Raw genomic sequence first — 26,613 nt, forward strand, 5'->3', positions numbered from 1 at the left:
TTTGCTTTGTGGAAGTTTTTAACCTCTTTGCCTCTGTGTTTTCTGATCTGTGAACTGAGGACTGTTTGCTGTTCCCTGGTCCTGTAATTAAATGGCTTTGGTGCTCTTCTCCACTGTAATCATTTTACTGTGTTGTGACCTCTTCTTTATTTTTCATCCTTCGCTTCTGTTGTATCCATCCGTCGACATTCTTACCTGAGCAAGTCCCACTGGTACATGAGTGTGAGTGGAAACATCAGGGGAGGGTAGGATGGACATGTTGAATCAGTGAACCAGTATTGGTAAACTAAAATACAGCATCCCTCTTCCTCAGATGGGGATCTAAAATATTGAGCTTTCAGGACTGTTCCCTTGTTATGTACATAGAGCACCCAGCTCAGTAAGGTCTCTGGTTTGTCCATGAAGCACAATGCTGTTACATGGGGTAAGGTGGTCTGGTCACAGATCTTTCTTGTTTCTTACACTAAATAAAACCCTGTGTTTCTGGTTACTGTCTGGTGTAAGGCAAAAATATGGTTCTTCATTAATGTAGAAAATAAGAATTATCTCATTCTCTACATTTAAGACCTTGGCATGCTCATATACTATAGCTAATCTGATTTTTGCTTTCTAAAAATAGATCTCCCAAGCTTTCCAGCAGAGAAAGCTGCAGTTTTGCCTTAAGAAAATGAAAGAGGCCAGACAAGAGTTCAGTCATAAATCCTTGTACCTGTGGTCGCCAGATGAAGGACCGATAATTTAGTCTAAAGACTTGAGCTGAATGCAGCAAAGCACAAGGCCCCAGATGTCACAAGATGTTGCTATCAATCCGCTGATCTTTGTGAACCGCTGCTGAAGGATTAGTGTTTGTAAATCATTGCTGAGAGAGCTATCTTAAAGTACCCTTACTCAGGCTCTGGAGCCAGGGCTGGGTGACAGCTTTTGCATTCACTCTTTATGCTCCTAGTTGCTGATTAAAAATTAACCCTTACATACCATTTGGTGTCCTTAACCTGATTAGTTTGCAGAAGGGAGCACAGGAATTTTAATGAAGTTCAACATGAGATAGTCTTTTTGTTGCTGAGTTTCCGATTTTGCCTGCAGTTTGGACTTGGCTGAAGTCTTGCAGAACAGATTGTTGTAAATTATTATGGAAAGCTTGTTTTCCTGAAGCAGAACGAGCTGGTTACTAATGATGAGCTTGTTCAGCACGATTTTAGCTAAGCGTCTGAAAGGTATGTGGACAGGATGTTCCAGATTGCAAAAAAACCTCGGTCCAAGAGCCTCTGTTGAACTCTGGGAAAGGGCTGCTTCCTCAGCTCACTTACTTCAACTTTGCCCTGAGTATTTTCAATGCTTCAAGAGTGTTGAGCGTTCAAAATACCATTGGATTGAGCCTTGCTTAGTTTGTATTTGGAGTGACCGGTTTGCCCTGAGCATAATTCTAATTCTTGCTGGTACAGATGGAGGAGTAGTTTTATAATATCATTTACAGGCATATGCTTATGATTATGGATGTCTCAGTGTCTCTGAGAAGGTGTTTAGTGTATTATTTGAATGTCTATTTCAGTGCCTTATCCTATATACCCATCAGAAAATGCTTTCTCTGCTGCTTTGGGGTCATAGCAGAAGACTGTGCAGGAGTTTGAAATGCAAACCATGTCCAAATCTTTAGCCAAAGAGAATCTCTAAACTTTCAGTGTGGGTATAATTAATTATTCTTGCTTTGCTTTAAAAATCAGGAAATTTGAGGATAGTAGCTTATTTAAACATGGTTAGAGACAGCAAAGATGTAAGTAACTGTTTTGATGCTGCTATCTTGCGTGGGCCAAGTGTCACTGTTTTTTATGTCTCGGTTGGGTAGGAAATGTTTAGGTGAACGTTCAGCCGTAACCCAGTTGCTCTACAGCTGTAGGAGAAGGTGCAAGGTTATGTACCTGCTCTTTACTGTTAGTTAGATGCTCCATGGAAAGCATTAACCTTTGCCTGAAATAAGGGGCAGTTGAACAGTAATTGTTAGCTGGAAAACAATGTACTGCAGCCAAAAGAAGCAGTTGGATTGCTGTCAGTGTTCAGCTTTTCATACAGAAATCGTACCAAAAAAAAGAAAATAAACCAGACCAAAAAAAAAAATATATATATATATATATGTTTGACTTTTTTCTTTAAAACAAGAGCAGGATCCCATCTTCAACCAAAGTCTCATGACATTGTTGCTAAGGTATACTTTTTTGTGAGACAACTTGCATCCCCAGTAGGTGGAATAAATTATGTATATCAGATTTAAGTAATGCTGTATTAGGGAATTTTGTCTTTGTACTTTAGACCAAAGTAATGAAAAGTTAAATATTAATGTGTCCTGAGAACTTTTCTTAAATATTTGTAATATGGGACAGTTAATTTAAGAGGCAGTGAACAGAGGTGAAGTTTTTACATTTGGTTTTTGTTATCATGCAAATAATTAGAGCAGTCCAAACAATGTAAATTAAATGTTATCAAGTACGAAAAAAAGTTGCTAGGTAGCAGTTGGGGGACTTTTACTGTTCAGAAGCCTTGGAAATGGGAGCCTCTGACATTTACAGGGTTGTAGGATGGTAGTGATATAGGTGGCTGTTGAATGCACGCATGCCGCATTTGAAATGTCACTTGTTTGTCTCTGTAAGTCCACTGGAAGAAGTGACAATTATTTTGTGAGTCTCTTCCAGCAGAGTCTCCTCTGTGAGTTGATCCCACATAGGCTTGTGAGAAATGGTTTAATTTGCTCTTCTGACACTTGGTGAGAAGGCGACCTGTTTTAAGTCTCCAGGAGTCTTGGTTCCCATGACTTCTTCCCGCCCCCCCTTTCTTTTCTGTGTAGATAATCCCAGTTTTCACATACCTCTTCAGGCCAGTAATCTCCCAAGAGAAGTGCCACCACGTCCCCTCTCTCAGCTTCTCTGTAGCTCCTGTAGCAGACATTACGTTTATGGAGCCTCTTGGTTTTTAGTATTTTCTCATGTCACTGTTTATCCTGTGGAAATACCAGAGGTCTTCCATTCTGGGACAGGGTTACCCAATGCATTAGAAGTGCCTTCTGCCAAGTAGAGGTAAAAACTTCAGCCCTGCCTGCATATTTCCACATGAGTGATCTTCAGTCTCTGAAATATCACACAAAAAAATTAAGGCTTTATACCATACCTGCTTGCCTGTATATTCCCCCTCTACACCTATGCCCAGTTATTCTAGCCACTATTGTCTTGCATTTTTGCCTAGATGCAGCCCAGAGCTGATATCCTCTCTTGTAGATGCCAAGATAGAGTAGGTGCCTTGCCTTGTGAATTTACTCTGTCACTTGCAACCTAGTGTAGCTGGCACCTGGGGGACTTGAGAGGAGACGCTTGTAAACCCATTGATTGTTGGACCATGGCAGGAGGTGTGAAAAAGCTACGTGTCCTGGATGATGACCTGTAAGCTCTCAGGATGCTCCCAGACTGTGCCTTTCCAAAGGGCATTTTTCATTTGAGGGACCTACGTTTTCATTTGCAGTCATCAGATGGATCAAGACTGTGGCCAAATCTGCACTTCTTTTCTGCACAGACACCAGAAGAAGGTTTGACTGAGAAGCACTGTGTTCTCATGCTGAGTGCATTGTAATTCACAGGTCAAATTCCTGCTCTTGGTACTAGCGGGTCTGAATAGCGTTTTCTAGAAGCTGTGCATGGATACTTCTGGTTTGAGTTAATTCAAGGCCTGCACATGCAGTTTCCTTCTGTCTGCGTATATATACACAGATGATTATTATGTTGATAAGCTTTCAATTCAGTGGGACTGTTTACCATTTTCTCTCGGGAAACTGAAATGTGGTGCTTAGATAACGTGCTCTCCAGACTTGCTATTAAATTAATGACTAGTGATTCCACAGATTTCAACAAGATGGGCCAAGGTTGCATTTTGGGCAGATCATTTCTGGAGGTGGAAGAAAGGTTTTGTTCTTACAGCTCTTGTATTTAAGTAATAAACTAACAATTTACTCAGTTGCTCACAGTCCTGGCTAAATTCAGGGGGCTGCTGATGCTGCTGCAGTTGCAGTATTAACGTTACTCTTAAATCGTTACAGGCATTGAATTCTGCTGATCTCAAAGGTCTTTTCCAACCTAACAGTTCTGTGGTTCTCTGTCAGCTGCTTTACGCACTTCACGTGCCTGATCGTGATCTTACAATCAGTTCTTGGAGCCATGCATATGCAATGCTTATCATTAGATTATAATTAACTGTAATTATGTACAGAGATCAGTCCAAGCCATAAAATGTGAATTCTGATATTTACTGTGCTAATAGGAAGATTTGGTGAAGATAAAGGGCTTGATTTTCATTTATTTTTTAATTTTTACTGCTACGATAGTGAGACAGATTCTTAGCGAAAGTGTTGTTAAAATTAGTATCGCTGCAGTTGACGTCCATATTACGGCTTTCTTACTGCAAATTGCTATAGGTGAAATTCAGGCCCGAAAGGTCATGTCATTCGCATGGTGAAATACTGCCTCAGAGAAGCTGAGACAATAGAAAACAAGTTGCAGGAGCCCTGGGAGGCGAGTTTGTCCACAGGCATGCCAGCAAGTGGTTTGAACTATATATAAACATTCCTGGTAGTTACTCACCTAAGGACAAGTTTGCAAAAGGTGCAGTGGGATTTCTGCTGAGGAAAGGGGAGGATTCCCCTTTGTTTCAATGCTGCAGTGATGTGCCAGGTGTGTGCAGATGTGCTGTGTGCAGATGTGCTGTGTACAGGGCGCGCTGTCCCTGACACCGATGAGCAGGAAACAGACTGCTGTGTTGAGCTGCTGTGTTGCTATGCTAACTCTGCAGTCTTAACTCTAAATGCTTTATTGAATAAACAAACCAATTAAGTAATGTTGGGAATGATAAAAAAGATTTAATGGCTTCTGTGACTAAGGTTCTGCATTAGTATTTAGCTTTTGCTGTGGGGAGACGGTTGCTTTTTTGGTTTGTTTGTTTACATCTGGGAGTCAAATCTTGCGTGTTGTGCAAATAATTTAGTCTTTATGGCTGTTAGTGCTGCATATAAAGTGTTGCTGTGTTGATACCTGCTGGCTTAGTGAAGCAGGAAGGGATATATTTATGCATGTTACTGTTTACTGTATTTAATGGAAATGAAAAGTGAAGTAATAAATTAGGGAACACCTCATTGGAATTCTTCTTTATTTTGGAACAAAGCATCGGTGTTTCAGGATCCAGGTTAATTGCAGCCTGATGACCTGGGTACACTGAAACTCCTCTCCCTTTCCCCCTGATGTGGTGTTTCAAGTGGATATGATGTGGTTTGCTGTGGACTGGAAGGCGGCTCCATTTTGGAAAGATTTCTTGTAATGGTGAGGGAGCTACAAAATGATTTTCAAAGCATCCCTGGGTGTAGTTCCTGATACAAGAGTATGGAGTGGGATGATGAACGGGGATGGGTTGGACAGGAGCCCTGTAGTTAGAAGAACTGCTGGATGTCTCATACATTCACTTGGTGTTTTCTTCCTGAAACCGCTTCCAGGCACTGAAAGCTGCTTGGATCGGGCTGGGTATTGGTCGGCGGGTGATGAGCAATTGTATTGTGGATCACTTGTGGCTCTTTTTCCCCCTTTTCCGTTTTAGTTTTATATTCTCTCTCCCTATTTTTTCCCTTCTTGTTATTATTATGACTACTAGCAGTATTATATTGTATTTCAGTTATTAGATTATTGTTCTCTCAACCCGTGGGTTTTATATTCTTTCCGTTCTCCTCCCCATCCCACCTGAGTGGGGGAAGAAGGAAGGGTGAACAAATGGCTGTGTGGTTCTGAGTTAACAGCTGGGTTTAAACCATGGTAGTCCTTTTTTTATGCTTTATCCTTTTATGCAAAATCTTTTAAAAAATTTAACTGTTTTAACCACTTCCTAATTTAACTATGTAAAAGGCACATTAGCACAAAACCAAAGGAATTGCAATACCTGGCTGCATGACTAACAGTGCTCAAACGTTAATCAGGTATTTAAACATCTAAGTTAAAATTGTATCCTCTAATAACATTACTGTCCTAGTTGTGAAGAAAATCAAAACATTTAGCCAGTTTGTTTGCTAAGCATGTATGTCTGACTCCTGCCAGAGGACCCATGGAATCTTTCTTTGCTCAGGGGAAGAGTGACATGGCACTTTATAAGATAATAACTTTCAGTTGGAAAATAGATACAAAGTGAGTGAAGGATTCTGTTATGTTTCCAGACTGGAACTGTATACAGTTTTCTGTGGTTTGTACTACTTGATGTATTGATTATGATTGCGTATTAGCCCTCTGTATTAACATATTACATGACTGTATTCTCTACCTCTTGGCTTAAAGCCTGCAACATCGTGTCTGCAAGTGGTACAGCTCGGAACTGTTGCTGTAGGACACTTCAGTAGTTTCTGGTTACAAAACATGGCAAGCAGTGGTAAAAGCATGCCTGATGCTGCTTAATGCCTTTGGATTCCCAGCAGGAACATGTCTTCTTTCCTTTTGGTTGTGTCTTAATTAAACCTTGACAAGACATCCCTCGCTGTGATGCCTGATGTGGGCATCTGATTGCCTGATGCTTCTTAGCAGAGCAAGCTGGGGACAGAGGAGTGTTTGCAGAAGATGATGTGAGATTAGAGATTAGATAGGCAAGCTCTTGTTTTCCTTGTGACTGTAGAGGATGGTTGGAGTGGAATGGCTTCTTATGTAGACTTTCATGGCCACAAGTCTAACTTGAAACTAATGATCTCTGTGCCTGCTGGGGCTCAGATCAGTGTCTCTCCTGAGAAGTCTTTATCATCCAAAATGCTCCTTGATCGGACCTTTAACAAAGCCTTTGGTTTGAAACCTCCTGGTCTCCAATTTAGGTGACATGGCATTTGTTTGTTTCTGGATCAGCCAAATATTCGGTTGCAGTATGTAGAGCACAATGCAGTATGTAGAGCAAAATACAGTTTGGAGCATGAAGTGCCACAATGATTGACTGTGTGTGCTGTGTATTGCTGGGTGCCTGTTCTGGCAGAAACGGAAGTGTTAGACCAAAAGCTTTAAAATCAGATATTTTAATATTAGTTTCTCGTGTACTTCTGTATTTAGGCTGAGAGAGGCTCAAACGTTGCAGAGTTGCCAATTATAGGAATCCATCCGGGATGATCAGGGAAACAAGTACCTAGCACGGCTGCAAATTGTGTTGCTTTGGTTCCTGTGCTTGAGTTTTTCTGCACCCAAGCTGGAAGTTGTTAGATAACAGCTTTTGTAAGAGGGGAACCAGAGAGCTTTTTCATTACTAACTTCCACAATAGAGAAAGGATTTGGCTCTTGGACAATTTCTAGGGAGTGTAAATTTTAGGAGTTCAGATATAACACTGTCTAGAATCCTATGATCTGTCAGAAAATCTCCTTTTGCTGTAGCTGTTGCAGTAGGTTACAGCTAACAAATGTTGCTAACCTGTATTAATTTCAATTTCCCCTTGCAGTAATGCGTAGAAATCCATTTGGGATGGACATTTGCTGCCGGAAAGGATCCAGAAGCCCACTCCAGGAACTGTATAATCCCACCCAGGTGAGTGTTTCATGGCTGTGATGGAACTTTCCAAGCCTAGTGTACAAATACAGTCTCTCTTGAAGGTATTTTGGTGCTTTTTTTCTTATTAATATGTAATAAATAGCTGCTGGTCCTGGGACCTGCAGAATTTAGCCATAAAGTTCTACAGTTTAAGTTGAGGGCCCAATTTTTAAAGGTTTTTAATCTTCTGGTGATGTGAACTCCTCCATTTATTTTTTTTTTTCCTGATGTACCTAAAAGCTTTTAAAGAGTACTTTTAGTACTAGGTAGAAGCTTGAAGCATTGTAGTTTGGTCTGTCAACACACAGAGTGGCAGGGTGGAGTGAGAGAATGCGATATGATATGCATGAAACAAGGAGTGTGGTAAGACTGTATATCACAATAATAATGCATGAATATAATTTATATGGCTTTCAGGAAGCCAGCTGCCCTTCCTGTGCTGGTTTGTTGCTTGTATGGAGTCTAGACAAACACAGTAGCTCATATTTGCTGTTACACTGTGTGCTATTTAACACCTGACAGTCTTGATGGAGCTTAAGATAATCTCAGCTAGAGTTCCTCTTGTGACAAGCAGCACGGAAAAGCTACCTGAAATTCATGCTCCCATTTGCTCCTCTAGATCAATTTATTCCCTCCATGTAGGCTGAATTGGCACATTCAGAAGCAGCATTTCCTGTTGGCAGTCGAGAGGAAGTGCTGCCATTGAGAGAAAATGCCAGCTGACTATTAAACATATTTATTAAAGTTTAACAACCGCCTATTATATATTTAACCATCAATGAATACATTGAGTTTTACTAAATTGGCTATTAAGGAAAGAGACTATCCCAATAAATCTAACTTGTTAGATTTAACAAGGCAGTAAATGTTTTAAATAATATTTGGTTATGAAGAGGCTCACTGTATCACATGCAAAATGAAGTCTAAGGGAGTTAAAGTATTTATATGAAGAATTGACAACAGCCCAAAGATGTGATATCTGCTGTGTAGTGCAGTAAAGCTCCATTTGCTCAATAGTGTTATTTTTATGGACATAGGCTGACTTTCTGATTCAATCTGAATTCTGTGCATGGCTGGGAACGTGAGTTTATCATGCTAATATACTAGCCTTTATTGACCATTATGAGACTTAGCACTGGGTAAATGGAAAGTGCATGTAAAAGCCCTGAAGAACATTAAGTGCTACAAAGGAAAAAATATTAGCATTTGCAGACTAAATGTGAAGACTCTTTGCAGATGCTCAAGAAGGGTGGGTAAGGGAAAAGAGATTGAGTAATTATTCTCTCTGGGGCTGCTGTGTGTCATCTGAAACTGCTTGGCCCTTTAACATCGTTAAAGGCCATCCCATAAGAAACAAACATCCCCATCCATTGAAGGGCCGTAATCCCAGAGCCCTTGAAAACTTGGTTAGCTGAAAAGGTTTCCTGAGCTTCCTGAAGCAGGGGACGCAGCTGGCAGCTCCTTCGCTGCCTCTGCTTCCTTTCTACATGCCCTGACCAAGCAATCCTTTATCATCCCTTTCCGGGCTCACCTATGAGCCAGCCAGAGAAGTTGACGTTTGAGGAAGTGTGGAAGTTCTTGCAGCCGATGTTGACCTATGTAGATGATGTTTTTTTATGCCAAAGTGTTTCCATCAGCTTATTGACATCCGTTCTTATCAAGTTTTTGAGTTTCATTTCTTTCTTTGTTCCTAATTGGTGTTTACTTTTTGAATGGGGCTTTGCATGCCACACTCAGTTCTAGAGGGACTGGCAATGGCAGACAATCAAGTGCGTACACTTTGGGAAAACAGCAAGAAAAAGCAGTAAGTAGAGGTTGCAATAGAAGACAACAGGCTGGCAATGACACTTAGAATATTTCTCAAAATACATGTTTTATCTTTATTTTTCCTTTTTTTTTTTTTTTTTTTTCCCAAGAAATGTCTGCCTTACCTTTCTTAAGACGGCAGATTGGAGACTGGTCTGCATTCTGGCAGTAGGATGCGTTTTCCTTAAGTATTTGTGAGGGTGGGGGGATGGAGGTTGGACCCCTAATCTTTCCTTGCTGAAGCAGTTGTGATCAGCCATTTGTAAAGTCAGTTCAGAAATCAATGTACATAAATATATGAGAAGACAAGGCTACACTGGATGGGGCTTTGAGCAACCTGGTCTAGTGGAAGGTGTCCCTGCCCATAGCAAGGGGTTCAAACGGGATGATCTTTAAGGTTCCTTCCAACCCAAACCATTCTGTGGTTCTATGAAGACATTTTTGGCCACCCTCTCTCTCTTACTGATCTGGATAATGAAAACACTGGTTAGATCTTTAACCCTTGACCATCAGAACTTGATGGACTCCTGATGTTTTGAACCCACACTTTTATCCATGGTGCTGATGGCTGTGTGCCATCAGAGGAACTCTTTGGCACTTAGTTTAGCTGCCTCAGAGTAATAGTGGAACTGATAGAGCAGATGTCTGTAGCTCTCCTTGTAGTTCAAAGGAATCTGTGTAATTCAAACATCAGACTTGGGCTGCTGAAAAATGCCCTGCAGCTATGGCTTTGGATTACTACAAGCGAGGCACAGTTGTGGTTTAATGATAGGAAACTTTAAATATTTAAGATCTCTGTGTGCATGTTTTTTACCTGATATAATAGGAGAACCCAACTATGGCTTGCCATCCCCTGCTATAGAGTGCGCAGTATATTCCACATTTCAGTTTTCCTTGTGTATGCAGCAGTGCACAACCATGGCTGCTGCTGCTGTTCCTGGGAATGTCTCCAGGACCCCTGAGAGAGATGGGAAAAGGAGGAGGCTCCCTGCTTTGAGGTGGTATTAAGGACCCATACATCCTCAGAAGCAGTGTGCTCCTGGCTGTTTCCTATCAGGGGAGATGAGGGTTTGGCCATCAATTAAAATAGGTGCCAGATAGGGTCAATACTCTCTACTATTTAAAATGCCATCGTTTAACATGAATAAGGTTTTTCTACTGTGTGTTCAGCATTAGGATGCACTTCCCTTGTAAAACCAGATGGAGGTAGGTTGATTTACACCAGCTGAGAATTTGACTGTGGGTATTTACTGCGTTGACATATAACAGCCTCTCTGATCCTGTGCTGCTTTGTTTCCTTCTATGCAGTTGTTTGAGTTGTTTGCAGATGCCATCATTGGTCTCTTGAATCTCTTTTTGGCTTGGTAAGTGATTGCGAAAAGGAAAGGGAAAGGAGGAAATAAAAGCAGAAAAGAAGAAAGGAAGAGGAAAAAGAAAAAAGCAACAACAACCCAGGGAGATTTGGCTTGAGTAAACTTAAATGTAGGAATGATCTGGAGGTTACTGAAAGGTTGGGAGCTTATGGGGGCAGAATGTTAGGGTTACAGTCAATTTTTCAGTGGACTGATCATAATTGTTCATACTTCTGGTGGAGGAGAGGATAAATGGGTGCAGATAACACTAAATTAGGGCTAAAGAATGTCCATGACAAAGCCAAAGCCCGTATGTTATTTATGTCTTGATTGTCTGTCCTTGTGATTATTGTAAGAAGTAGGGATGTCACTTTTGCTCTTTTGCCTGTTGTAATAGAGCAGAATATGGGAAGCATATTTGTCTGTGGACAAAAGGTTTCTTTCCTAGGGCTTTCACTGCAAGATTTTTCATAAGCACTAATATATCATGAGGGGAAAAAAAGTCAATATAACTGATCTGAATTTACACTGAGTAAGTGGATTTCCAGGCTGTGGTCTCTGCGTACATGGCAGGAAGTGTGCAGTGTGTCTTTTAGACCCTATTTTCTCTTTTTTTCTTTCATTTTCAGGTGGAGGTTTAGTAAAAAGGTGAATAGGTACCTGTGGCAGATTCTGGGGGCTGACATGGACCATTTCTTTAATGCATTTATTAAAAAGCCGATTTGGATCTGTGTTAAGCAGAACTATTTTCCTTCACATGCAAGAAAGAAAGAAAAAGGGGATTCAACACACAGCAAGTAGCAAAGGGTAAAATTTAGATGCAGTTGAACACAGATGAACAGCCTTTCAGGAATCTGGCGGAAGTTTGCATTGTATATTGGGTGGGTTTTTGTGTTTTGATGGGGTTTGGTTTTGGTTTGGTTTGGTATACAGAACTCCAGGAATTAAAGAATATGGGTAAACAAATATTTGCAAGATGTATTCTTAGAAGTCAGTGTATATAACAGTGTCTTATAATTTTCATGATTTTGTACAGCCCCTGCTGCTACAAAAATAACAGATAATTGTGGATCAGCCCATGAGCTGGAGTCACCAGAAGTTCAGAATTGGGCAACATCATAGTTGAGGCTTGCACACTTTAGTGGTTAGCATCGATCTGTTTGGTGCAATGAATGTGCTACTGATTTACAAGAAACTGCAAACCAGAATAGACCGAATGTTGAAGGAACAGGATCTTGAGGCACTGAGCACTGTGCAGTTTGTTTGTGTGCTACGGCTTCTCGTTCTTAGAAACAGAACCAAAGGGCAGATCACTGAAAAGGATGAAAGGTCTAGTTCACCTGGTGTTTTGTCTGCAGCAGCAAGTGAGCAGACTACAAGAAGGATAAAGGACTCAACATCCTCTGGCAGTGCACAAAAGCCTCATGAACTTCCTGAGCCAGACATACCTTCATCAGCTACATCATGCAAGAGGAGCCTGAGAGGTCAGGCAATTACTATATCAATTAAACGTGTGTGTGCGTGTGTAAATATAGCTCTCCAAAGTTACTTGCCAATTTCAATACGACAAAAGATTACACTAGCACCATACACTAACACCGTACACCAATGCTATATGCTATTTTTTCTTCCATTTTCACATATATAAGTGCTGGATGACAAATTTTCTCTTAGGGACAGCAATACAGATATCCCAGTGCGAGCATTACAGAAATAGCGCAGTTTGTTTAAAGAGCAATACATAAGAATTTATTGATGCTTTGCAACTGAGCTGGTTAGAAATATGTATGTGTACTTCTTGAGGGAAAGAAGTGCCTCAAAAGTTTTATCAATACTGAAAATGTGTTATGTGATTGATTCTGATCTTTGTAGGTAAATCTGTGCAGATAATAGGAGCATGGTAAGTGCGGCTCATAATCAGTTATTTGATTATAGATTAAAAACTCCTTAATGGAAGAGATGCAGAATGGAGACATAGGGAATTAAAGTCAATGCAATGCCAAACTTTGGGTACATACTCCTGTTAAACAGCTTTATATGTAATTAGACTTGCTTGCTGCAGCAGAATGCCTGCTGATGAAAGAGGAGCTAATTGATTTACTCTATGGATGACTTTTTGACATTACTTACTGTTGTGCTTGGAAGTCGTAAAACAGCAGCTGGCCTGGGATGAAATATGGCATTAACCTTAGCAAAAAATTGCACTAGTGAGAATGCTTTGTTATTAATTACTGATTACAAATGATAGGAGTCTGGTTTAGATGCTGGGGAAATGACTTAGGGAGGGGAGGGTTTCAGGTACAGGGTGCTTCGTAGATCATTTGTTGTGACATGATGGATGACTTTTTAAGTCAAGAGGAATTAATCAGACAAGTATGTACTGTAACTACCAGCACTGAAGGCCAGAATTATCCCCGGGACGTGCTCATTCAAGTTACTGCAGTGCACTGGGATGAATTTTTGGACACCTGTGTTTAATAAAAGACTTGTTACCTGTATGAAATGAACAAATACAGTCATCGCTCAAAATAGCTCAGATTTCCCTGATAGAAAAAGAGGCAGCAGAGGCACCTCTAATTTCTCCAGCCCTTGACTCATATTTTATAATTTTGAGAGCATATGAGTTTAAATATAAAGACTTTCTGGAGGCATAAAAGTGTAAGAAGAACGATTTAATAATACAAGAGACATGGCGAAAACCAAAAGGTTTCATGTGTTGGAGGGGAAAGAGGATAACACAGCTTTCAAAATGGGTAACTATGCAATGTGTGAGCTCCCTGTTAGACAAGCACTTGGGCAGCTCTGTGGAGAGAAGACCTGGCCTTCAGACAGCTGACTTGGTGCCATTCAGTGGCTTTTTGTATTTAGTTGTCTCTAAATTGGGCCTCTGATGACCAGAATCATGGTGTTGAAGTCAGATGTTTGCTCTGAACTGAGTAATGCTCAAATGGGGCACCTACCTCTTTCTCTGCATAAAGTTCCTTTGTTTTCCCTCTTCACATGCAAATTATATACCAAGAAACCTCGATAATCATACCTCAAAATGCAGGAGGATGTGGTGGCTTGGAGGATTAGGAAGCAAAGGATAGTGGGAGAATACCAGTCTTGCAAATAAGTGTAATGAGCACAGATTTCTGCCGCCGGCTCCTGTGGAGGCAGAATGCATCCTTTCTGTCTGTGCTTTGGCAGGCACTCCAGCATCACTGGCTAAGTAGCTGTATCCCAATATTCTTAGCCTAGACCTTGTAAACTGTAGCCTCGCTTATTTCTGGTGCAAGTAGGTTTTGGGCAGCTTTCTTCCTTGTGTGAAGGGTAGCAACTGTGTGTGTTTAACATCTGCCTTTTTATGGTTTTGGTTTTCCCCTGTGTTTTCTTTTGTTATCAAAGAGGTTTCTTAACCCTGTGCAGCAGAATTGTAGCCCGCTTGCAACAGGGCCAGATGATCTCTTCAAATCCAGAGAGCCCAGCTGCAGCCTCTCTCTCCCTGAGGGACTGTAATATATCCCAATAGACATAATTATGAAAATGAGACATCAAATCTGTCTACTGGTACTTGTAATTCTCATTTACTATCTAGCTTTAATATCAAGGAAGGACAGAAAAAGTTGTTACATTTGTAATTATTTTAAATGGATTAGATCCCCCAGTCCCATTTTACAGACTTAACTGTATCTGATATAGCACCTCAAGTCCTACAAACTGACCCATAATATTTATTGATATTGTATGTGGTACCGATACATACAATTCATTCACTTTTTAGCTCCAATATAAATTAACCTCAGTAATGTAACCAGCTGCACCTTACCAAAGCTTCTTTTAGTAAAAGTGCAATAATCTGTGTGTCCATTTATGCAGAGACATTCAGGAATGTTTCTTTGTAAATAACACAGACAAAGCAGGATTGAAATATGGCCTGTTAAAAGACATGGCTGTGGAAGCCAGCATGCCTTCTGGGACTAGTGTGCTAAGAAGTTCATGATACTGTTGGGATACAGCCTATAGAGTTTTTGTATACGTGTGTAAATAATTACATTGAGCACCGATTATTTAAGGACACTTTCTAAGTAAGTTTTCTTGTTGCTGAAGTTTGTGGGGAGGTGTAAGGTGGGTCAAACTAGGTGCTACAGTTTAATCCATACCACTCGCTCAGCACACTGCTTCTGTGGGGCTGCACCGCATGGTTATGGACAGGGCTGAGCAAAGACGCCGGCTGGAAAACACAGTTTGGGGTATATTTGAGGGTGATTGAAACTAGCTGTGAATTTAGGCTGAATTCTTCTGGTAGTAGTAGCTGGGAAACACTTGGGTTGACTTGGGGTTGATTCCCGAGGTGTATCTTGGGGTAATGGTGGACCTGTGACTTGAAGTGTCTTGACTTGTGCATCCCACACTTGGCCATAGGGCGCTCAAATCATATGCATGGGTGACAGAGTGCTGTGAGTGACTCTGTTATCTCCTGTTGATGCTGTCTTGCGTTTCAAAACTAAATAAGGAGCAGAATTTTAGGCTAATAGTCTTTTCATTTAGCCTTTTCTCGTGATGATCTGAGGCTGCAGTAGAGTGAGAGCCATGGTCATTTTAACATGTGTTCTGGCCTGTTGGTCTAGTAAAAAAAGGAGAAAATTGTGCCTTCTTCTGTCAATCTAGTTTGTCTGATACTGTCAGACACTCATGATGGTGGTAATTAACAGTTCACTGAATCCAAAGTATGAACTGGAGGGGCCCAGGCTGTCCCTGTCAATAGTCAGGGCACTCTCCCAGAACCAGAGAACTGGGAGCTGAATCCCTGCAAGTGGTGGGCTGGTGTTCCACACATGGGAAACACCCTAATTGCTGGTTATTGGAGTTGTTCTTATGTTTGCTTGTTTAATCATCAAGCTGAAAGATTGATTGTTTCAGTAATCATCACCTGGGCCAGCCACAGTAAACTGCTTTTACTGCTGTGAACTACTCACTAGTTCTCAGAGCTTGCTTCTTACTCATATGGAGGAAGTGTGGAAAGAAAAGGGAGAAAAAGTATTTCTACAAGTTAATAGTTATATAGCATTTGAAGACAACAGACCTAGTGTTTATAGTGCATATGTCTTTTTTTTTTCTTCTATAAAAATAACATAGTAGCCATCGGACTCAGGCCACTCAAGTAAATCTTTGTTGCTCAACCGGTCTGTAGCCATTGTATATCCTGGTGTGGATGTGGTCTAATTTTTGAACCGTCTCTACATTCATGAGGCAATGGTAAAATGGGGGGGGAGAGGAGGGGAAATGAAACCAAAATTTTATTTCCTTCACAATAAGGCTATTGTGTAGCTGTATGGGAGGGGTGAGTGGCCTTGTTTTCCAGGTTTTCCAGCCTGCTGTCAGTGTAGATGTTTCTGTCCATTCATAACCTTGAGAGAAAAGTGAAACCTGATCTCTTGAAAGCTGGTGGCAAATCTCCTAAGTCTAGGGACCAAACTTCCAGTTAAAATATCTGATCCAGAAGATCAGAAGGGAGCTGTGATTGCAGCCATTGTTTTACCTCCTTTTTCACCATTCCCACATTCTATTGCAGTAGAAAATACTGAAGAGTGTAAGTCAAGTCTGATGCTAAAAAAATTTCCCTCCTTTTTTTCCCTGGTAGTGACATAATAACTATAGCCAAACCAAAGAGGGTTGGCAAATACAGAGTGCGCTGAAGTTGAGATATATTTCTGGTGCCTGGAAAATCCAGGAAGGAGTATTCCTTTCTTTCCAGTCTTAAATCACATCCGAACAGTATTCTGAATGTGGTTCCAGCATAGGGTTAAAAGCAAAATGTTACCTCCAAGCTTTAGAAGAACATTAAAAAATTCACAATATTCCTGCAGTCAGATTGCCTGGCTGCACTGCAAATTAGCAAACCTCTGTAGCTATCAAACTGATGCCCTAATATAAATCTTTTATCCCTGTAAACGTGGGTTGTGTCTTAGATCATTTCAGACAAGCATCTGGGGATTAGTAAGAGGAAGTGAATATTAATTCAATTAGAGGACAGAAGATGAACGTGCAGGCAGGTGCTGGGGAATTGACTTCAGGAGCCAAAGTAACAAAGACATCTCTAGCTGGGAGAAGACAGTTTCATCTATTCAAGTCAGACTTGGCTTTTGCCTTGCGTATATTTTACTTATGAAATGGTAGTTGAAGGAGTTGTATTTACATAGCAATATAGTTAATGTCATATTTTATGAACTAAGCCTTGATGTCAATAGATGGATGGAGAGCTGCAGAGCAGCACAGTGGTAGCTTTCAGTTCATTTTGATATGTTAAATATCTGTAATAATCTCAGCTGAAAGAGAAAATATGTGTTTCATTGAGCTGGTAAGGAGAAGCTGAAATTGTTGGTACTTCTCCAAAGCGTAATGTCTTACTTAATGTAAATTGAATGAAGGTTCCTGTGGTGAAGATGAGATGCAATACTAGGTACTTCCACAATTGCTGCTTTCTTTCTGTAAGAGATCGTTGTGCCAGTGACATCACTCTAGAAGGTAGTAGGCAAGAATGACTATTCTGAGCAATTTGTGTACGCTCAGCAGAGGCTTTTCCCTTTTTTCTTTTTTTTCCATAGCTTTGGACCTACAAAAGCCTTTGTATGGTCTTTTGTACATTTAAATGCTACCTATTTACAGCCTGGAAACAAACACTTCCGCCCTGTGCTTTCAGGCAAGGGCACACTGGTCCTAAGTGAGCAAGTCCCATATCTGTAGGCTTCTCCCAGCCCCTCTGCACATGCTTCCACTTACGCATGGTTTTCTGCTAATCTGAGTGGGTCTCCATCTGAAGAACAATGGCGCCTTGTTCAGACATGCATCAGGCAGAGAGCTGAGCAAGGCACCATTGCGTTTCTGCGCAGTTGCTAGCCCAAGTAGGGCTTGGTCTCTGGCAAGGGCTTAGGGTAACACTAGAAACTAATGCAATGTGCATATACGAATATGTGGTTGTTTATGCTTGGGAGTAAATTTTACCCCATAGAAAGCTTTGCATTGACAGTAAGGTGGTGGAGTGTGATGCGCACAGCTGAGTCATGTCCAGCTCCCAGAGCCTCATACAGCTTGGTTATGTGGCATGCAGGGTGTCTAGCTGTAGGGATAGGAGTGATTCTGCTGCTTTCTCTGCAGCTGTTTTTATCTTCTTTACTTCATGTAAACTTGAGTTAATAAACTGGTACTGAATTTGTAGCTGTGTGCAAGGGGGTAAGGTTGTCTCCTTGCCAGGATCTAATTCTCTGTTCTTGCCCTTCTTCCTCCTCATCTCCTCCAGCCCTGAAGTCTCCTTCTCAGCTTGATGTCTTCAGCTCTGTTCAAATTCCCTCTCTATTCCTACCTTTTATCTTACAAAAACAAGAATATTTTTACATGAGTTACTGTGCAGGTTTATGGTCATGACTTTATCAGAAAGTGATGGAGGCAGATAGTGAGAGAACAGGGGTGGGATGGCAAAGCAGATAGAGTGGAAAGACTTGTTCCTCTGAAAATAATGCTCTCATATTTGTTTCTAGTTGACTAGTGCAAAAACAGTCAAGCAAAAGAAAAGAGTTTTATCTGTCTATTGGAAAAGAGAGCTCAGTGGCCTCTTTTGAGTTTATGAAAAGCAGTATTGCTTTTATTGGGAATGTAGAAAAAAAAATCTTTTGTGTGAAGAAAGCAAGGATAGGCTAGGTCTTGTGTTTATTAAAAATTAAGGGAGCTAGGAAACAGGGAGATAGATGGTGACATTTCCAACAACCTCTAAGGAAGTCTGGGATACTGACATGTAAAGCATCAAAGGTCTTTGTGACAAATTGCTCCATGCAGCCTGCTTATGATCCCTGCATTACACAGTTGCTGGTATGCAGCTGATGGATTGGTGGAGTTTTCAATTATCACCTTTATGCCTTGGACAGAATTATCATGGCCTTGTCCTCTGACAGATCCACTTCAGTTTTCACTTGGACTGTTAAGTGAGTTACTGTATAAAATATTGACACTGAATGAAGAAAACTGCTTTTTTACTCAAGTGTAAATGATCTTGAAACAAAATACATGGGATAAAAGAATGTTTTCTTAGGTTTAATGAATAATTGATTTCTGCTTCTCATGACATTATAGGCGTAATTAAATCGGTAGCTAAAGAAGTAAGTCAGAAGGTATCATCTGCTAAGACACTGACTATCTGGCCATTGGCAAAGTATTACCATTTGTTATTAAAGGTTGTCCTGCAGTCCTGTGGGTTCAAGATCTGTCTTGTCAGTAACAGCCCAGTCTTGTATAAGCACCAATATGATAAAAATCCATGTATACAATCAGTTATATGCATCCAAAAATAAGCTTCCTCCCTTCCCTGCCAAACGTGCTTTTGCCTTTGAAAGCTGTACATTGAAACGATTCTTGCTTTGTACAGTTCAGCTTTGTACAGCATATGTTGGTATTGGCGTGTGTTTCCAGTGGATCTCTTACAGAACTACTGGTGGTCACTCACCATGACCTGGAAGATGGTTGCTGTTGTGATTCCTTTTGCTCCATTAAGAAGTATGTTGAAAAATCAGAGAGGCCTGGGGAATAAGAATAGGGGATAGGAAAGTACTCTGGATACTGCTGGGCTTGGCCAGAGCATGTATCTTTAGAAAGCATAGGATACTGTTGTTTCTTCACATGGGTTCTGTGTTGGAGAAATAGGGCATGGGGGTAACTGCAGAGGCCAAGCAGAGATAAAATGAAAGGGGAGACCTCAACCTGCAGCTGCTGGCACTGTAAGTAAACTGCTCATTTAGAAATCAGTTACGAATTTGTTACAGTTAACAGCTACTGTAGCTTTATTTTGCAAAATTAATTCTGACAAGCAGCTTCTGACTTTCCTCGAAGTAACATCTCCTGGACACCGCATGGGACTCTTAGAATAACGCACTCCCTTGTGTGTCCTCATGCAAAGCTGCAGGTCCGCATGGAGTAGGAAATCTAAATACTATAGTGCTTGGTAGGTTAGTGTGGAGTTGATGAAAGTCTGATGTCTTCTGAAAGTCAACAGAGCTTTTTGTGGGCTCTTGCAGGTGTTGGCGCAGTCCCTTGTAGCATGTGTAAGAGGAGTCTCTTCCAGTGGCTACTGAAGTCAGCAGAAAGACTTCCCCATTGCTTATTTCACCCTGGGGTCAGTCCCTTAGTTGCACAGGCTTAAGGAAATGCTCCATTCATGTTGTTAGCAGCTCTGACTGTGTTATAAATACTACATGGAGCAACTGGTCCCAGGGAACTAATGTCTGTTCAGTGATACTCAGCCATGAATACTGTACTCTGTGTCTCTGACTGTGTGAACATTAATGCTTTCATTGAATCACCATAATGGTAATACAATAATCATCACCACGTCAGAGTTGTAGTAGTAGTGGACTGGCAAAGCACGTTCTTGCATCCCATTTTGCTGCAGCTATGTTCCACCAATGCCATTGTCTCAGCTAGTTTGCGCAGTGAGCACACCCTACATTTTAATACTGGTTTTACCATTAGTATTTTTTGTCATCAGATCATTATGTCTCTGATTCTACGCTTGTAAAATGAGTTATGGCTGTTTATCTATTTCTCAGGGGCATATTGGTGGCATAATTATTGTCTGCATATTGTTTTGATTGTAGAAAATGACAGTTACAAGTTAAATTGTGCATCTACCAAAACTACACAGCTGCCATGAGATGTATCTCTTAAATTCCTCACTTACTTGAAGGCAAGCCAAGTATTTGCTCCTAACTACAATTAATCTAAATCAGGATGCACCCGTTTGTTTTTCTGACATATGACATTGTCACTGCACCATCTACCAGTATATTCTGAATTTGAAATGTTCATTCATCAGGGACTGTAATGATAGGACAAGGAGTGATGAGTTAAAACTTAAATGGGAGATTTAGATTAGATGTAAGGGAGAAATCTTTACTGTAAGAGTGGTGAGGCACTGGAAGAAGTTGGCCCAAGGAAGTTGTGACTGCTCCATCCCTGGCAGTGTTGGGATCTAGGTCCAAAGGCCAGATTGGAAGGTGCTGTGAGCAACCTGGTCTAGTGGAAGGTATCCATGCCCATGGCAGGGGTGTTGTAACTAGATTAACTTAAGGTCCTTTCCAACCATAACCATTCTATGATTCTATGATCTAAATGACGTCAGGAAGAGCCAATGACTGTGTGGAGGCCTTTATAGACTAAGGACCAACTGCTTTCTTGTGCACAAATATGAACATGTGTATGTTCATACTCCAGCTGCTGCGGAAATCTATGAATTAGGGATGTCCTCAGTCCTGCCAACAGATTTTTTACCAGTTTTGAAAAGTGATGTTTTTGTACGTCTAATGCTTTATTATGCATACAAAATATGTATTAGTAAACCTGAATTTTGGTTCCACACTATGTGTTTGCATGACTGGCTATGGCTGTCTTTCTGTGCTTCAGCTGCTGAGCTTTGAGCTGAAGCAAGTAATTCTCAATGGAAAGAGTAATTGTTTCAGCTCAGAATTAAGCGGCTAATCATTAGGAATTCAATTGGCATGAACTGCACAACATTATTAATGATACACTAATGTGTCTTTGATGTGGACATAGTCTGTGCTCCACTAATTCGCTAATTAATATATGTAGGTTTTGTTGGAAAGGGTTAATGTGTGCTCTGTTGTTAAGCAGAATAAAGAGTGTCAGACCAGGGAGTCAAGGGGTTTTAGAGAAACTGTCCTGCTGTTCAGAGCCCTTGTTACTGAGGACTGAAACCCTTAATAAGGTACCTTTTTTCCCGAAATCTGATGCTAAAGTTGACACTAAAGATGTAGCAGGAACAAAGTAGTGTACGTGCTCAGAATGTCCCTTATGCCATGACAAGGGAGTCCAAAATTACACCAGGACAGCAGCTGGGTTGCATGGAGCTGGGACATCTTAAGCAGAGGGCAGAGACACTCATGCTTGAGGTAGATCTGGTCCACTGTGGAGGGGGAGACATTGCCACCTGCCTGACTGCTTTCACCAGCAGCCTCAGCCACCAGAGGCATGGACCAGCTGTAGTCTGCATCCCAATGGGCTGCAGTGGACCTCAGCATTGCAGTCCTAATGCTAGAGAGCCAGAGTCCTGCACCTGGGGCTGTCTCTGCGTGTTCTTGCTGTCGTCTGTGTTACCATGAAATGCTTTTGATCTCTATTCTGAAACTACTGAAAATATGACACTATAATGTAATGAATGATGATGAATATTAAACTGAATAGCATCTGGCTTATTCTAAATAAGTTCATATAAAATTTCCCTGAATTGTGGAAAATTCCCTACTTGCTAACAAGCAGTTACTGCATGTCTCTGAAACAAAATTATTCATTGTATTCATTTGCTTTGCAGCCATGCGAACTCCCGTGTTGAGAATTAAAAAATCTCCTATGTTTAATGCCTGAGGGCACAAATGTATCCTGTTTAAATATCATTCTTCAATTATCCTTTGAATCACCTGCCTTCCAACTCTTCCCAGACTCTGTAAAATACCCTTCAGACTACCTATAAAAAAAAATTGTACATCTGTTCTTTCAGTTCATTTCCCTAAACTGTAATCAAGCACTGTCTGTGTAATAAAAAATGAAACAAAATGTCTAGCTGGAACAGCATTCTTCACTTCTGTTGTTGAAAAATGCATTAACGTTCCCTTATCAAATATATCCATTTAACAAATCATTCAATTCCCTTCCATCTTCAGCTTTTTTAAATGATAATAATAGAAAAAAAAAGGCACAGAGAGCCATTTTTTCCTGATCATAAAAGCCAAGCTTGATTTGTTTCTCATGCTGTAATTTCATGAAAGCTAAAACTGGATTATGGCAAATAGCCTGATATTCTCTCTCATTTAAACATATCTAAACATGTCTAAAAGGTTATAGGCCCTTTCTGTATCAGGTCTAAGCTGCCATTTATTTTAAAGCAGTGTAGCGCAGGCTGTTAGTGGAAATTATATTTAGGCGTAGGATAAAAGCTCATGTGTCTTGGATTGATGCTAATTTCCAGCCTGGTTTTAGCAGAGTGAGTGATTCATTCAGGTTGCTGGTGGTTAAGTCTCAGGGACAAGCACTCAAGCACTTTCAAAACTGCTTTCTTTTTCTATGCCTGTTTAGAGGAAAAGAAATGGAGGGAGCATGTTGACTGCTCAACTGCGATGCCTAGTGTTTTTTCCATTTGTTGTAGAGACTTTAAGAAGTTCCTTGAGTTGACAAAGGGATGCAGACCAGGTGTCTCAGTCTGCCAAATCCAAACAGTACCATTCTGAACACTAGGTTCAGGGCAGTGCAGGATTGGCCTGAAACAGCCACAGACAGGTAGGTGGCTCCTTGTGGGTCCTTGCAAGGCAGCAATGATATGTAGACATGTATCTGAGCAAGATTTACTTTCAGGCAGATTCCAGCCACATCTGAACGGTGATCTGAAGCAGTGCTCTGTGGTCTAGCTGTATACGGTCTGAAGAAAGATGATGACTACTTAACTTGCCCAGTAGCAAAAACAGGGTGCCCAGTGCTCTGTTCCGATACTGGGTGAGTTGATGTTCGGGAGCTGCTGGTGTGCTGCACCAAAGGGAGCTGAACAGACCAAATGGACCAAAGGATCTCCTTCAGTGTGGCTCAGAACAATTAAAAAAGCTGTGTACAATGCCCTGGGGTCTGTTTAGCTCAGGAAGAGGGGCAAAACATATTGGTTTTAAGGACTGTAATTAGAAATAGTAGCTGGGTGGTGGTTTTCCCAAAAGACAGAGCTCTATGGATTTTCTGAGATTCCTAAGTGCCTAGAATGTGGGCACCTTGAAAATCTCACTCAGGGACTCCAGAAAGCAGTTAAATCATCAGTAATAGTTGTGGTGTTATTGGAATATGAATATCAAACTTGATACCCCAGCAATATCAGAAGCTAGACCTGGGGTTTAGAGCAATCAGCATCTTCCAGGGTAGAAAAGGCACATCAGCAGCAGAGATGCTTCTTCACATCAGTGCAGAAGCGAAGCACTTGGCTCCTGCTCAGTCATAGCATCTATACAGTGGGCACAGTTGTATGTGTGTATTCAAGGCAGTATTGTCTTTATGCAGTTTTTGGCTCTAGTAATAATCAGCATTGGGCTGTTCTTACAAGTGGTGAAATCCTGAGGAAAACTCAAGGGCTTGCTGCTTCCCCACGCACACAGCACACAGTGTGCAATGCTAGGATTTCCAAGCTGTTTTTTTCTAATCTTGGAACATCACATGTGTACTGATTTGTCTGTTAAAATAGTAATAGTAATAATAATAAAAGCACACAAAAAGACAACAATTGTGGGGAAAAATAGTACTGTGAGGGAGTAATAGGGGGTTTTGGGCCACTACCTTCTGGCAAAATTTAAAATCTGTGATTATTTCGTAGCTAAGGAAAAATAAAACCATAGCAGAAAAAAAAAAATAAAAAATCCTACTGATATGCCCTTTAGAAGTGAGCTACTGTCAGTAATTCTTGCTCTGTGCATGAAGTTTTAATGTGTAGACAGGCACTTTGTGCTTAGCAGGGTGTCTGTGGAGTCATCAGTGAGAGCTAATAAATGCCTGTCATATGGAGAATGTGTTACAGAAAGAGCCAAGATAAGTGAATCATTTAGGTACCATTAGTCATTTTTCATTAATATTTGTAACTGTAGTATTATCCACTATGCATTAGGTAGGATAGCGGGGATAACGCCGGTGTTGTGCTTTATCCTGAAAACTAAGGTTTCTTCCAGAATGTGTGGTGATGTTGGGGATAAGGTTGAATGTTTCAGCTGTGATCTCACTAGTGTCCTGGCCTTTTATTTAAGGCTCTAGAAACCCAGATGGGAAAGGAAATAATTTCGTCATATGGTTTGTCATTAACCAGCACCCACCATTTACATTAATGGCAGTTGAATGGTAGTAACTGTGCTGGACATGGAATATCCATAAGCATGTTTAATACTGGGTGTTAAAAATAGCATCTAGAAAGGAATTTCCACCATAGCAAATGCATTATTCCAATCTGACCTGTCCCATTTTGGTATATGGATCTTCTGCTGTGATCCTGTTCAGCTCTAGCCTTTGAAGCGCAACCAAACTGGGACCAGTGGGGACAGAGGTGAGAGAGTACTGGGAAATGGGTTCTGACCCTGCAGGTACCACTCTGGTCTTGAGTCGCTGCTTGGCAAGACTCCCTTTGGTGACACGTCACAGACTTGAGGGCTGGAGGTAGGTGGGTTCCTGATGGTCTGTTGGCATGAAAGAGTTAAAAGATTAGACATATTTGATCTTATGCTGATAAATTTTTCCCCAGAGTAATGTTCTCCTTCAAGCTTACACTTTTCCCCTTTAAGCTGTTATTTCTTTATCACTTTCTGTTCTAAACTCCCAGATTCTGAATTATGTATCCCAAAATAATGGCATGGTTGGGCATACATGTGAAGATGTATCCTTCCCAAGATGCTGAGCAGGAAACAGCTAGAGTAAGAGGTATACACTTCATTTGTATGATAGAAAAGCTTGTTAGCATGGATTTAGGATTAGTCTCAACTTTGCATCATTCTTGACTTACGTCAATACTGTTCCACTTATAAAACTACTCTCCAGTAACCACAGAGGCTCCAAGGAGAGAGGGAAGAAATTAAACCAAAATTTTAGAGGCTCTTACAAATTACTTTACAGGTTTTTTTCTTAACTGCAACAAAATTGAAAATAAAAGTTTGATGGTTCAGTGTTTGTGGAAGCTAGAGAGGGACATTGTAATTTTCTTTGGAAAAATGAGATATTGCCTTTTAAAGCATCAAAAAGCTTCAGTCTCTGCTTTTGATGAGTTTTGAAATATCAGCTCCAAAACATGTAATTGTCTTGGAACTAAAATTTGCACATATTCCAATTCAGGCTAATATTATCCAGTGGGAAATGAATTCACACTGTAGGAGGAAATATATATAATTTTTCTTTCTTTGTGAAGCAAATTACCCTTGCTACTACTATCTATGTAAAGTGTCCCAAATTATTTTATTATTTATGTTCCAGAAGTAATTTACTCTTATGTGTGGACATGAATTTTTTATTTTGTGAAGGATGCTGAACTGTCAAGATGTGGATTTAACCACAAATCAGATATGTTACAGCTTCTGCTGCTGTTCTCTGGGGACAGTCGCCTGGGCAAAAAGAACAGTATCCAGCCATCACTTCCTTGCACCATTTTCTGTGCTTGCCAAGTAATGCTGTGTGTGAGGATCAGGACGTGTGTCTGCAGTGATTAGGACTGCAATCACCATGTTTGTTTCTATGCACCGCTGAATGGCTCCTAAATTTTAATACTGTATCTGGTACAGAAATAACTCTTGTCTTTAGTGCTTGATTTTAGAGTAAGGTTCATGGGGGTGACCCAGACAACCCCAGTCATCTACTGGGATGCCTTGTGAGCACTGTGGCCCTGTGGTGCAGAGCAGTGATTAGGCTGTAAATCTTTGGGGGAAATAAATTTAAGTGATGCTATCAAGCTGTAGACAATTTGCATACCAGATGAATTTCAGGAAAAGTGATTGGGGCACATAAATGTTCCACCTTTCTGGGCTTTGTCTGTATGCTGATTATCTAGCACCAATAGCTTCTTTAATGAGTAGGAATATTTCACTGTTTCACATTCTCCTGGGCTTAATTTTTGTAAGTGAACTGCTGATTCAGTTCTACCCCACAAACTTAACTCAGTTTGGCAATGATTCAAGGCTAAAAATGTGAGCTGTAACTGCCTGATATTTATCAAACAAGCAATTACATGGAACAGTGCATCATTCCTTCGAACAATGTTTAAATTCTAGTTGTGTTTTATCAAGTAGTGTCTCCTGGTTTTGCTTTTGTTACTTGGCAGCTCCCAGTACTCTGGCTGTAGGCAGCCTTGGAT

At 40.7% G+C, this 26,613-nt stretch overlaps 1 protein-coding gene across 2 annotated transcripts in view; it reads left to right on the forward strand.

Moving 5' to 3' along the window:
* The window catches only part of CHST11 (carbohydrate sulfotransferase 11), a 165,021-nt gene that overhangs the window by 65,672 nt on the left and 72,736 nt on the right, over positions 1–26,613 (forward strand). For both annotated transcript variants that reach the window (XM_061445035.1, XM_061445036.1), the window contains exon 2: positions 7,475–7,560. In XM_061445035.1, the coding sequence (XP_061301019.1) occupies positions 7,475–7,560 (86 nt within the window). The remainder of the gene's footprint in view (positions 1–7,474; positions 7,561–26,613) is intronic.

This window comes from Pezoporus flaviventris, unplaced genomic scaffold, assembly GCF_033815535.1.
Source record: "Pezoporus flaviventris isolate CSIRO_AGI_PZ_B2104156 unplaced genomic scaffold, CSIRO_AGI_Pfla_v1 ptg000002l, whole genome shotgun sequence".
NCBI classification, from domain to species: Eukaryota; Metazoa; Chordata; class Aves; order Psittaciformes; family Psittacidae; genus Pezoporus; species Pezoporus flaviventris.